At 36.5% G+C, this 13859-nt stretch overlaps 1 protein-coding gene across 7 annotated transcripts in view; it reads left to right on the top strand.

Annotated features, from left to right (window-relative positions):
• TAX1BP1 (Tax1 binding protein 1) overlaps positions 1–13859 on the top strand; it is a 66594-nt gene that overhangs the window by 10086 nt on the left and 42649 nt on the right. For all 7 annotated transcript variants that reach the window (XM_040589075.1, XM_040589076.1, XM_040589069.1 and 4 more), the window contains 2 exons: positions 8606–8708; positions 13048–13235. In XM_040589075.1, coding sequence (XP_040445009.1) covers positions 8606–8708; positions 13048–13235 — 291 coding nt within the window. The remainder of the gene's footprint in view (positions 1–8605; positions 8709–13047; positions 13236–13859) is intronic.

The raw sequence follows: 13859 nt of genomic DNA, 5'->3' as shown, positions 1-13859 counted from the left end.
CTTTTTCTAAAAATATTTGCTATGGGAGGTTTGTGTGGTCAGAGGTAGAGCGGGCATAACAAAGCTGGTAAGAATTTTGAAGTAAAAGGTTGTGCTAATTTATAGTTATCATGAGATGTGATAGTAAATGAGTATTTCACTTAAACTCCAGCCACCCTTTTTTGTTACATTTTTATGCTTATCTTTCAAAGTAAACTGTAACTTTTACTCTTTGATCTGTCATAAAATTTCCTGGACAGTCATTTACATATGTAACAGGTTTTCTTTTAGAGAGTTCTTATTGTTTTGGTTTTTATTTTGATTTATACCTAATAAGAGAGAAAGTTGATCCTGTTGGTCTAGGCAGTCTGCCAACGTAATTTTGACATATTCTTCTGAACTATGACATAGAAATACAACCAATAATGATGATGATAGGTTAGTATTCTGATAGTACTTTGATACTGCAGCAAATACCATATGTTCTCAACAGCCCAAGGTAAAAAAATTGCCTGAATACATTCGTAACATTCAGCAGAGATGGACTGGTTCAGGTCTGGGCATAAGAGAACGTCTTAACATTATGGCTTTTCGTTAAGAGTCTAGAGTACCTTGTAGCCGTCTTCTACCCCAGAATGTTTCAGCTTTAGGGATACTGCTGTAAAACAAATTTTTCTCTCTGTGTGAGCAGCAAGGTCATGTCTGAAGAGAAGTCTTAAATGGCTTGGTCTGTGGTAAGTCACAAGTTGCATGTGATATAAGGTGATCACAGACATACTACAAAACCCAAGAGTGTAGCTTTGACTTCGCTGTTTAATTTATTTTGAAATGCCTATGCCTTAATGTTACTGAGGTGTACTTAATACTTTAATAAGTAGTTTTTCTTATGTCCATGTTCTGAAATCTTTTGTACAGTTTGACTTTTTCAGAATTGGCATCTCTATATGGTTATTCGATGATTATGCATGTGTTCAAAATTGTATCATGTTAGCAGCATGTCAGTGTTAACAGTAAATTATCAGTAAGTTTGCTCAGTATGAGGTTCGCTGCCCCCAGATGTTTTACTTTTTCCATCTGTTAATTGGCTTAGAAGAAGAAAAGACTGTTGTGGTTTTATCCCAGCCAGCAGCTAAGTACCACACAGCTGTTTGCTCACCTACCCACCCCCAGTAGGATGGGGAGGAGAATCAGAAAAAGGTAAAACCTGTGGGTTGAAATTTTCAGTTTAATAACTGAAATAAAGTAAAATATAATACTACTACCACTAATAATAATTCTAATGAAAAGGGAGATAACAAAAAGAGAGACATAAAATTAAAGGAAAAAACCCCAAAACAAACAAGTGATGTACAGTACAATTGCTTACCACCCACTGACCAATGCCCAGCCAGTCCCTGAGCAGTGATTTTGCCCCTCCCCACCAATTCCCCCCAGTTTATATGCTGAGCATGTTATTCTATGGTACGGAATATCCCTTGGGCCAGTTTGGGTCAGCTGTCCTGGCTATGTCCTCTCCCAACTTCTTGTGTCCCTCCAGGCTTTTTGCTGACAGGGTACAAGAAGCTGAAAAGTCCTTCAGTTAGTATAAAAACTACTTATTAGCAGCTGTTGGCGAAATGTGAATATGGGGAAAGCTAATTGCACTGAGTGACATTTCAGTAAGAAAGTTGCTTGTAAGTGTGGGGCAACACAGAAGAAGAAAAAAACTTTTCATGATGACTATATGCCTGTTTATTAGTAGAAGGAAAACCTGTCTGGTATGAGTATTGCGGGCAGTTGGGTTGTCCCTACTTGCCCAGTGAAATTGCAGAGTCCTTGCTGTTAGATGTCTTAACCTCTACCAGACTTAAACATTTCTGCTCTGACTACAGAGTTGGTTTCTATGACTAAAAAGTAGTTTATGATGTCCTAAATTGAAATAAGCCTTTTTGCTTAAAAGTAGGTATATAGTGAATAGATTACTCTGTAATGGCCATTAAAACTTTCCATTTTATGGAGGGATAATTAAATAAAATAAGGCTTGGTTTACTAACACATTCGTACGTAACATAATCTGGATATGACGTGTTTGTAGGAGACATGATGTTTAGTCATGTCTTTGGTTTAAAAACATGGGTTGAGAAGGTAACAGTAGGATTTGATTCCTGGGTTATTAATCTATTGGTTAACATCTTGGAAGCAAGAGTATGGGAATTTATGCACAACTTTCTAATTGAAAAATGGATATCTGAGTGAAGTTTGTGAGAATTAAATGTAGAGAAATGGAGACGATAGAATGCATTAATACTAGGTTAGCAGACTTTATTTCTAAATCTTACATGGGTTATTTTTTTGTTGTTGTTGGTTTAGGGAAGTTGCATCATCCAAGTCTTATGTGCTCTTTTGTTTAAGAAGTAAGCAAGTTAATACATTTTTTTAGGGGTTGACTCAGAGCAAAATGTTTTCAGTGAATTCCTGAGAGAGCAGTGGTATCAGCACAGCCAGTCAACACATCAGATGATGAACTTGAGTTCATAGTTCACAAGTCTTGTGTGTAGTTTGACAGGTCATTTATGCTGGAGTTCTTGTGTAATTTGTAATGTTTGTGTGATTGAACGTGGATATTGTAATGTCTGCCATTACCCATGCCAAGTTGTTAAGTTAGACTAGTAAACTGTGCCCCTTTTACTCATCCTGGCTCACAGGAAGTTTCACAGTATGTCCCATTGAAAGTTCTCATTTATTTTAAGATTTCTGATGGTAAGAAAGTACTAATGTGCATTTGTTTCAGCTTTAGCACGTTGATTGGAACTTGGGTTTATGTTAGTAGTTGACAATACTTTGTTTGCTGTGTTGTGTGTTCCCCCCTTTTCCCCCCGACCCCCACTGGAGTTCGGGCTGAGGTTTTTGTACAAGGGCAAAGTCTAGGGATTTTGGTCGAGATACTGTTTCAGTTGAATTGCTTTCACTTTGAAAGTCTTACTCTAGATTTTGAGTACTTTTTTTTTTTTGTTGTTGTATTCTCTTCTAGTCAACAGTATAAATTTAAAATGAAAAAGCATATTATGTAAGTATTTGTTTCTGGGTTTGTATACCATTTTAGTTGGCATTCTAATTAAGTGTTGTGTGTGGTGTGGTTTTTTTTTTTTAATTTGGTTTCACATTTTAGTACATCAGAATATACTCTTCATTGCAAAATAGGCCTGTAACTTCACGTGAGGCCTAAACAGGAATTAAGTGTGAATTCCCACATCTTTCTTCTCACATCCAGGATTTTAACAGCTTTTAAGTTCTAATTATTAATGAAAATAAATATGCTTCCAGCTGGAGTAATTAGATCATAAATTTTTACAACTTGGTCAGTAAATGAAAGAAACAGAAGATGAAACAATGCAATTGAAGGCTTGATTTCAACTATATTTTATAATGGCTGTAATTTCAGTTGACTTATTTTTCATTGTTATTGAAGTTCAAATACAGAAATGAAATTTGCAAATCTTTCTTAGAAGCGTTTGTGTGTTTTCTGTAATGTTCTCATGAATACACATGGTCGTTGTTAGTCATCAGCTGTTTTGGTAGTTGCAATGGTCAAACTCCTGTTCTTAAAGGTTTGAAGATTTTTTTCTGATAAAAAAAGACTGAACTTTGAATGCTTTTGTTTTCTGACGTGTTATGCCAGTTCTGTTGTTTTTCCATTTTCTTACTTTTTTGAATAGAAATAATACTGCAAGATGCCAGTAAATTACATACTTAACCACTTATTTCCATTTTCTACTTCGGTGTAAAATTGTTAAGGTTTTGTTTTGGCTTTTTTGTTTAACTTTGAGGCAGGTAGAGTTTGAATGATGTGGAAAAGGAATGACTAAAGACTAATAGACACAAATTTGTGATAAAAGTTCTATGGAGCATTTAAATAGTATTTAAATAGCATCTTCATTTACTTTTTAACACACATTCATGTTCTAGTAGAGTACTAGAGAGAGTCTGGGCACAAACTAAAGAAGCCGCTCTGCTACTTTCTATTTTCATGCTGAGGCCCTCTCAAATATTTGAGAATTCCTCTGCTTCTACTTGTTAATTTTCAGTTCTAACATAAAGTCAGTGTTTGAAACTTTTCTTCTGCTCTGTTGCTATTCTGGGATTGTCATGGTAACTCTTACCATAGAGAAGCTTGGAGATACGAATAATCGAAACAAATTTAGGATTCATTTAGATATTTCCGCCCCCCCCCCCCAAAGATTTTGTGTCCTTGGTGTTTCAGTGTAAGTATGGTAGAGTCAAAGGAGCTACCTCATCCCAAGAACTGGAGCATCAGCTGCAAAAGCTTTTGCGAGGGGGCAAGTTAACCCTTATCTGCTTCTTGAATGTTGTTCTATGGAGAAAATATTTCTGAAAAGGAAATACTAGGATTAATTTATCTGCTTTTAACTTAACAAAGCTTACCTTTAAGTTTTCAAATTATGAGATTAAAGAATATTCTGGCCAGGGAACTCTTTTTTTAGTCTGTGCTCAGGTATCATTATGTCAAATTCTATAGCTTTCACAGGAAGTGGCATTTCAGTAACTGTAAAGTTTCTTAAAACTACATATGCAATAAGTAAATAAATTATTTTTTTTAAAACATTCTCAGTTTTTCTCCAGTGTACACTACTGATCGATACTATTTACCCCATGCTAACTGTAGTTGACAACACCTACCTGTCGAATTGTCCGATTTCCTGAATCCTGTGCTATTACCAGGCAGATGCACAAACTCTTATGTTTACAAGAAAAGCTTCAATTTGCCCTTTTTTAGTATGTCCTAAGCAGAATTGTAATTGTATGGACCAGTTGCTGTAATTGTCTTTTTAATTAAAAATAATAATTACAAAGAAACAACAAAAAAGACAACAAAACCACCTTCATGGACATTTGCCTTAAGTAGCAATTTTTTTTCCTGTTGGTGCCGTCTAGATAAGGTCTTCACAACAAACAGGTCCTTGTGGGGAATCTGGACTCTTCTCTCCCTCTGGAGACTAACCTGGAAGATAGTCTGTATTAATTGTAATAAGTTTTGTTGCTTTGATCAGCGATGAGATAAATAGTTTAGGTTTTCTGATTCCTTTCACTTAAATGAAAATCTTTTTTCCAAGCTAATATGCCTGATGATGAGGATGCTGTTCATTTTAGTTTCCACAGCTACAGTGTTTTGTTCTGTTTTTCTTGTAAAATCATTGTGGGGCCGTTGAAAAGTACTCCCATCTTCCTCTTCATCATTTTTTTTTGTTGATTTCTTCTGTAGCTTTTGCCACTAGTTTCAGTTTACCTTAAATTTTATTTACTTTCCCCTTAAGCAATCTTAAAATTTCTTTATCTAGTTGTAACCCTATTTTTAGGCAGCTATTGGTTTTCCTTCTAGGCTGAAAGAAACAGCTTTGTCAGAGGTCACATTTAGGTTATTGCTGAGTCACCCAATGTGTTTTTATAGTCTCGTATCTGTGATAGTATAATCTGTTGCCATAGAGTGTTTCTGATCCACTGTGTACTTCATACTAGACTTGTAAAAGACAATATTGTCAAAAGATATAAAGGTTTGATTAAAAAAAATTAAATATCTATCAACAGGTTTTAAAGATCTAGATACTGGACCTAAAACATCCTTTACTTAATTTTGCCTTTGTTTTCTTCTTGGCGTGTCATTACTTTGGTTTTGCTCCTTGTTTCTTTCATCTAAGAAACAATCCTATGGCAGTTAATGATAGTGATTGCTCAGTAGGAAGGATGTTGAATAATGTTACCAAGTTAACTTGCTTTACTGCAGAATACACAAACTTCCCCTTTTTAAATGTATGCAGCTGTGAGGAAGATGAGATTTGTTAATACTTCCTTCTCTGCACTGTCACATTTTGACATGTGCAACCTGTAGCAGGGAAGACCCTCATCTGCTGAAATCCTGCGCAGCGGAAAGAGCCGTTGTGTAGTCTGCACCTGCTGATACCTTGCGTGTGCCCATTTAGAAATAATTGGATTCTCGGGATTGTAAGAGTATAAGATGGGGAGCTTTGGTAGGGGAAGCAGATGGTGGGTGAAAGGAAATAGGAGGAGTACCTGGAGAAAATACCCTGGGAAGTTCACCCCACGTGTATCGCTCACTAGCTCTTGATGTGTCACACAGTTCTATCAGTATCCCACAGATTAGAGTCACACTTGGAAATACATCACCTGCTGAGAAACAGGCCAGGAGAGTTATTTGTTCTCAGCATAATTGCTCCTCTTGTTTTTATCAGTATGGCTAAAGGATTTTTAAGGTTATGTAAAGCTTATGTGGATTAAAGTACTCATAAAAATAACTTACGGTTTCAGAATAGATCATTTAATTTACAAATCAATGTGATACCAAAAAAAAAAAAAGCTACAATCTCGGAGAAAAATTTAATCAGAAGTTGAGCTGATCTCCCAGAGGGACCATTTTTGTTTTTATATTAACTTGATTTTGTTCCTTCTCTTTTAAGTTTTCCAAAGTATTAATTATCGGAAGGATATTATTTCACTCAGGAAAATAACGTCAGAATCGGAGTGTGTGTGTGTTGTGTGCTTTTTTTAAACAGTAATGAAAACTAGAGTAGGATGAAAATATTACTTCTGTATTTGTTCCTGACAGAATTCAGTTTCCCTTCTGAAATTAAAAAGAACAAGATGGAGACTTTTCATACATTGAGAACTACATTTGAAGCGATATCTGCTTTATTTAGGGCAACAAGTAATGGTATATGATTCCATTTTTTGAGGTAAAAGCAGGTTCAGCAAAAAAGATGTAATTAACATCAGACTTCGATTTGAAGACATGGCTAATGTGAAAATTTGCGAAATGTTTTTTCCCTGTGAATTTTTATTGAGGAAAAACTGCTTTCACCACCCTCCTTCAAGTTACTGGAAGAGCTTTTCTTGTTATTTCTGAGATGCTTAACAGTGTGGGAATAACAACCCCAGGAAATCTCATTTCACTGACATCTGTAAAAGCTCCTTGATAGGAGACACAGAAATCTTCAAAATTTTGCCTGAGAATAGACTTAAGATGTAGTAGATGATTCCATTCTAGATGATGAGTCAGAAGCCTGAACTGCTTGTCTCTAATGAATGTTGCCTTAAAGAAATGACTGTAGTTAGCAAAATGAAAATTGATTTTGCTGTTATTCATTGATGTTTTTAAAGAATATAACGAAGGCCTGGTCATCTCAGACCAGGTCCTGTCCATCCCCTCCAACATTAGCTTTCACCACACTTTTAATACAAAATGAAGTGTAACGGACATCTATGGAATAATCTATTCAGAATTTTTTTCTAATGCTAATTATTTATTTTTATACATGAAATGTGTAATGCTGTATACATATATAATTGCTATTGAATGACATTCAGTTCTGCTCTTCTCTTTGCCTAAATTTCCATTTTTTATTTTTTTTTTTCTTAAAGCTGACAACTTAAAAATTTTCTTAATGCTTTTGAAACATACTATTGCAACATATCCTTTATAAAGGAGGATTTGGTATGAAAGTTCAGAAGTCGCATCTATTGAAGTAATAAAATTAATGATTGGTAACTTCATAATTCTTGGTGGGGTTTTTGTGTTGTGTGTTTTTTTTTTTTCTTCTTCTACTTGAAATGCTGTCTTGCCTGATAAAAATTGGTAAACAATTTCTCTCCTTTCCTCTAACTCTTTCAAGACAGTATACTCGGTTACTGATAAATCATACTACACCTAGCTTTTGACAAGCTTTTCTATAATTTTTTTTAGTCAGTGGAATAAAGCAGGTTTCTTCTTCTCCTTTACTATTACACTATTATTAATATCCATTGCTTTACAGTAGTTGTTTTGGGTTTTAGGTTTAGGTGCATGTATTTCAAACTTGTTGGGATACGTTTCTCCAGGGGATAGCAGTTCTTACTGTACAGAACTGTACTGTTACAAAAAAATCTAAAAGCAGGTGTTTATTGAAGTTAGTGGGAAGACTGCTCCAACTTCAATAAGTTAGGGTATCGTGCATTTTTTTTCCCTCCGTGCACCCATAGCATGTATGTATGGGAGCACTAGTACTCCAGTAAAATGCTGGTCTTTTGTATTGCAGAAATTGTCTAAAGTAGCCATGTCAGATTTGGCCTTTTTGGTAGAGAAGAGAGCTATGTTTAATTTCTTCATTTTTGTTTTCTGACAAACCTGTTGGGTTATGGACACAAAATAGTCAAGTGTTGACAGAAATTACAAAAATACTAATTCTGAATTTTATAGTGAGATTTTCTTGGTGTATTTTTAATATAGTAATGTATATCTTTATAGGAAAAAAATCACGAACCAAATAGTAGTTTAATGTATAGTGAAAACTGTCTGGTGCTTTAATTTATATAGACCCTTTTATTGCCTTAGACCCATTTATTGCCTTAGGTAACAACTTAATAAAATTCATGCTAAATCTTTTGACATGCTTGTTAAAATATTCCTGATTTGTAAACATTGTTAAGTATCTTTTTATTGCACGTTGAAGCAGAAATATGCATATTACAGTATGTTGTAAAGGCCAGACCATGATATCTTAACTGTGTATAACAAATTCTCCTGCTTAACGTTTTGGTGTTTTTTGTTTTTTTTTTTTTCTTTTTTCTTTTATTTTAGGTTGGTTGGAGTACTGCAAGAGATTATTACACATTTCTTTGGTCACCTATGCCAGAAAATTATGTGGAAGGATCAACTGTTAACTGTGTGCTGACTTTTCAAGGTGAATATAAAGCAGTATATAAACCTGTATTTTCCAGCCTAGCTTTTTAAATATTTATTTTTTCATTATGATGCTGAGGGTTGTATAACAGTTCTAGACTTTTACAAACTGTAGTGTGTTTGCATGGCAAGGTTTTGGTAGTGGCAGGCCTACAGGGGTGGCTTTTGTGAGAAGATGCCAGAAGCTTCCCCTGTGTCCAATGGAGCCTATGCCAGCTGGCTTCAAGATGGACCCACCACCAGCCAGGGCTGAGCTAATCGGTGAGTGTTAGCACCTCTGTGATAGTGTATTAAGAAGGGAAAAAAAACCTCCAAACCTGCACCAGTGGGAGAGAGGAGTTAGAATATGTGAGAGCAACAACTCTGCAAACACCAAGGTCAGTGAAGAAGGAGGGAAAGGAGGTGCTCCAGGTACCAGAGCGGAGATTCCCCTGCAGCCTGTGATGAAGACCATGGTGAGGCAGGCTGTCCCCCTCAGCCCATGGAGGTCCATGCTGGAGCAGATACCCACTTGCAGCCCATGGAGGACCCAAAACCAGAGCAGGTGGAAGCTGGAAGGAGGCTGTGTGACCTGTGGGAAGCACATGCTGAAGGAGGTTTGCTGGCAGGACTTGTGGACCTGTGGGGGGACCCGCACTAGTCTGTTGCTGAAGGGCTGCACTCTGTGGAAGAGACCCACAGTGGGGCAGTGTGTGAAGAGCTGTAGTCTGTGGGATGGACTCACATTGGAGAAGTTCATGGAGAGCTCTCTCCCATGGGAGGGACCCCACACTGGAGCAGGGGAAGAGTGTGAGGAGGAAAGAGCTGCAGAGATATGCAATGAAGTGACGACTGTAACAGCCATTCCCTGTTGCCCTGTTCTGCTCAGGAGAAGGATGTAGAAATCGGGAATTAAGTCAAGCCCAGGAAGAAGGAAGGGGTGGGTGGTAGGTGTTTTGTCTGATTTGAATAGCAATAAATTAAGCTAGTTTTCCCCAAGTTGACTCTGCTTTGCCCGTGATGGTAATTGCTGAGTGGTCTCCCTGTCCTTATCTTGACCCATGAGCCTTTTGTTATATTATTCTCTCTCCTGTCTGGTCGAGGAGGGGAGTGATAGAGCAGTTTTGGTGGGCACCTAGTATTCAGCGATTGTCTGGCCGCTACAACAGACATAAATGGGAGGAGGATTTTCCACATTTCACTGTGTGAAGTCCAGTCTTATTTTTAGACGTCAACAAAATTGTGAGTAGTATATGACAATGTTTTTTACATAGTAATGGACAATATTAATGACTAATAGAAAGAACAGATTCACTGGAAACTATTAAAATACAGGAAGTGACTTTGTTTATTCATCAGCAGGGCTTTTCAGTCTTGGAATCTCTTAATCCATTGTGTTTTTACATTGTCTTCAGTCTCCGAAGTTTAAACATCGTTCTCAATGTAAAGTGATCCTTGTCAAATAATAAATAACACAGGTGATGGTTTGGTGAAGGTTCAGAGTAGTCAGAGTTGCAGAAGACCTTTTGACAATGAGGAATTGATGAAAACGATGAAAAGGACTGAGGTTTTTAAGAATAAAGAACAAAATGGAAAATGTTACACTGCTGTACAAATCTATAGTTCAACTGCATTTTCAACACTGTGGAGATCAGATCATCTCAGTCTACTTTGCAATCTCAGATAAGATGTAGTAGAATGAATGAACGAAGTGTGACAAGAAAGATCAAAATTAAATAGTTTCTGTGTAAAGGTGTGGTGTTACCAAGATGAGGGCCACACTCTTCTCACTAAACATGAAAAGGGACAATAACCATGGATTGTGGCCTGGGAGGTTCTTTTTCTGCCAAGAGGGAGCAGTGCAGCACTTGAAAAGGCATCCCTGGTTTGGAAGGATGGGAATTCCATACAGTTGCTTAGACACAGCCATAGTAGTGTCAGACTGGTGCTGACAACACTTTTGAGTGGGAAGCTGGACTAGGTGACCTTCAGAACTTACTTCTGCCACGGAAAGGGAAATAATGAATAGTGGGTGATGGCTCTAAAATCAGCTGCTCATGGTATGAGTGGATTATCCATTGTTTGTATTTAAAGAAGCAAATGGAGCCCTCAATATAAGCTACCAAATTAAAGGTTCAAAACAGAGGTTGAGATGATACTTGTTCTGCACATTGACTGCGTTAAATGTGTTGCTGCAGGACATCACAAATCTCAAAAAATCTACACACATTCAAAGTTGCATGTAAAAAGAGCACTTCCATTAAACTTGTTTAATGTTTTTCTGCTTATTAACAGAATTTTATGTACCATTTTACGTTCTTTTTTACTTCCCAGAGTTGGCTTTAGTCTTTGTGTGTGTGTGTTTAAAGCTTAACGTTTATAGAAGAGATAACTGAAATCCTGAAATGACTTGTTTTTTGTCTTGTCAAAGCTGTAAATAGTGGTAGCTTCGATGAGTTCACTGTGTTTTCTCTTTAACCAAGTAATTTTTTTCTGGTACTTTTGATGATCATATCCATGTGATCTGATCATTTTATAACCTTGAAATATATGAAAAGTATGTATGATCTGTAGGAACTGGAAGGAGGTCATTTCTTTTGCAGTTACCAAAATTCACTGAATGAATGAATTTGGGTTGGACTGAAACTAGAAGTGACCTAGAAACTTAGGACTCTACATGCCATTTTCAGTCCTTCGTCCTTAGAAGTTTTACCACACATGAAGACACTTAAGTAACTGCCTTATCTGTTATGTTCCATGCTGACAGTTTTCTACTTTTACAGGGTTGCCAGATTAGTCTCCATTCAGTCTCCCAGTTGTGTCTGGCAAGGTATTTTAGTGCTACTGAGATGACATCAGTAGAGCTTACAGGAGTTTAATTAACTGAGATAAATAGTAAACGTTGTGCAGCATGCTTTAAGGATTTTTTTTTTTAAGATCAAGTGGGTGTGCTGGGAGAAAATAATTAGGAATCTGTTCTTTCCAATACCTGTTTGATACAGGAAAAAAGACTGAGTAGTATTAAAATAAGTTTGTCTGAACCAGTATTAAAACTTGTTGGAGCTGCAAAGTAGATTGTTCTGAATTTGTTTCTGCACAGTATCACCTTATTTAAGCACTGAATCAGGTAAACTGAACTGCAGTGCTATATAGGAAATAGTGGTCAGGTCTAAAAGCACAGAATCCTGAAGTTTTTAGATTAAGATTCTGTTCCCTGAGCTACAGTTAATAAAGTGTAAGACTAATGGAAACATGAAGTGCTTGGTACAAGTGCTGTCCGTATAGTATGTGTAATGTTTTACCAGTTGTAGGAAGAGTCTTCCAGGAATCTGGAGTAAAAGTTGGTAAATAGAAATGAATGGTAAGTTAGAAGGGGAATTGTGGCGAAATATGAACAGAAATGAGTGGTGTCACCTGCTGGGTTGAACATGAGGTGAGGATTTGTTGTGCTAGTATCATACTCAAGCTGGCTAGAGTATCTGATAATTAAGTGCTCTGAATAAAATCAATTGGTTTTCTTACCATTAAACTGGGTAAGGCATATGGCTTTTTGCATTTACTAATAAAGGCAAAAATCTCATGAGTTCTGGAAATTATTTTTTAACATCCACAAATATTACCATGTGAGTCTAGGTGATGTAAGAGGCTTGATGTTGAAGCTTTACAATATTGCATAGCTACCAGAAAGATGACTTATTCTTACCTTGCAAAGTCTAGAAGAAATTTTTTGTTCAATTTTGAAAAATAAGTCCTTTGTTAAACTCCCCCCCTTCCCCTCCCCTGAAAGTTGCAGCTTGTGTCATCCATTCAGAGCATTCCTGTGCTTTGGCATTTACAAATGGTAAAAGCAAACTGTGGTTACTTCACAAAAAACATGCAAAATATTGAACCTGATAAAGTTGCAGATGTCTTTATCATTGCATGTTATTCTGTCTTTGTCTAGTTTTTTTTTGGTTATATAGGTATTCCAAGCTCAAAAAACTGCTAACTCTTTGCCGTTGTGAGTGTACAAGTTACATAATAACATGGTCCTGATCCAGCTTTAGGGCATCTGATTGCTAATGATTCTGTCTCATAAATACACAAACAGCAGCTATTACCTAATGTATGTAAGGTAGTATGTACAGATACCACCTATTACCTGACACTGTTTTGGCATTTGTCTTAAAAACTGGGAAAAATGGTTGGGGGATGAAAGTTACTAAATAGGGTATTTCCTTTCTTCTGTTTTGGTGATTTATATGTGCCTTATGTTATAAGCATGAAATTGGTAAGTCAAACATGAATTGGTAATCTGTTTCCACATAGAGGCTTGTATGCTTGTGTAAAATATATCTTCAAATATGAATTTATTTTGATAGGGTATTATCTACCAAATGATGATGGAGAATTTTACCAGTTCTGTTACGTGACTCATAAAGGAGAAATCCGTGGAGCAAGCACACCTTTCCAGTTCCGTACCTCTTCCCCTATTGAAGAATTGCTCACCATGGAAGATGAAGGCAACTCTGATATGTTAGTGGTGACCACCAAAGCTGGACTTCTTGAGGTTTGAATCAATGATTCTTAAAATATTACCTTTTATTTTTTTGTATATACATATATTTACAGGTATTGCATAACAAACCAGGAGGAAAAAAGCTACATATGTATGTGTAATATATATGTTTCTGGCTTGTTCTCCAGCATTTGGAGTTCAGAACATTTGCACGTTAAATGAGTAAAGATTTTAAACTGTTTACAGGTATGGTATAGCACTAAGCAGAGACTGAGAAGCCATAAGAGAGCAGATAGTTGGCCATTTCTCACAGCTGTACTCTCCAGCTAACTGGAGGAGGGGAAGATACCCTTTTGTATGAAATGGCTTGTTGTATGGGAAGAAGTTATAGAACCCATATATTTTATTTGTGCACAAGTGAAGAGCCCTGGAAATTAAGCTGAATAATTGTAGGTGCTCAAGTATATGAGAATAGCTCTTGTTTTAAAGCAGTGTTCTGTGTTTTATGTTCTCTGCTAGATGGAGTGGTTAGACTTGTATGCTTACCTCCAGAGTCAAGATGTTTTGCTTGTTGGTATTTTGTAGGCTGAAAACTACTTAAATGCAAACAACAAAAAAACCCAAACCAACTTGATTGTATGAGTTGCTTACTAGAAAATTGCTCAGTAAGGTTTC

This window comes from Falco naumanni, chromosome 4 (genome assembly GCF_017639655.2).
Source record: "Falco naumanni isolate bFalNau1 chromosome 4, bFalNau1.pat, whole genome shotgun sequence".
In the NCBI taxonomy this organism is placed as follows: domain Eukaryota; kingdom Metazoa; phylum Chordata; class Aves; order Falconiformes; family Falconidae; genus Falco; species Falco naumanni.
Note: the sequence above shows the minus strand (reverse complement) of the source record. Positions and strands in the feature narration are given on the sequence as shown.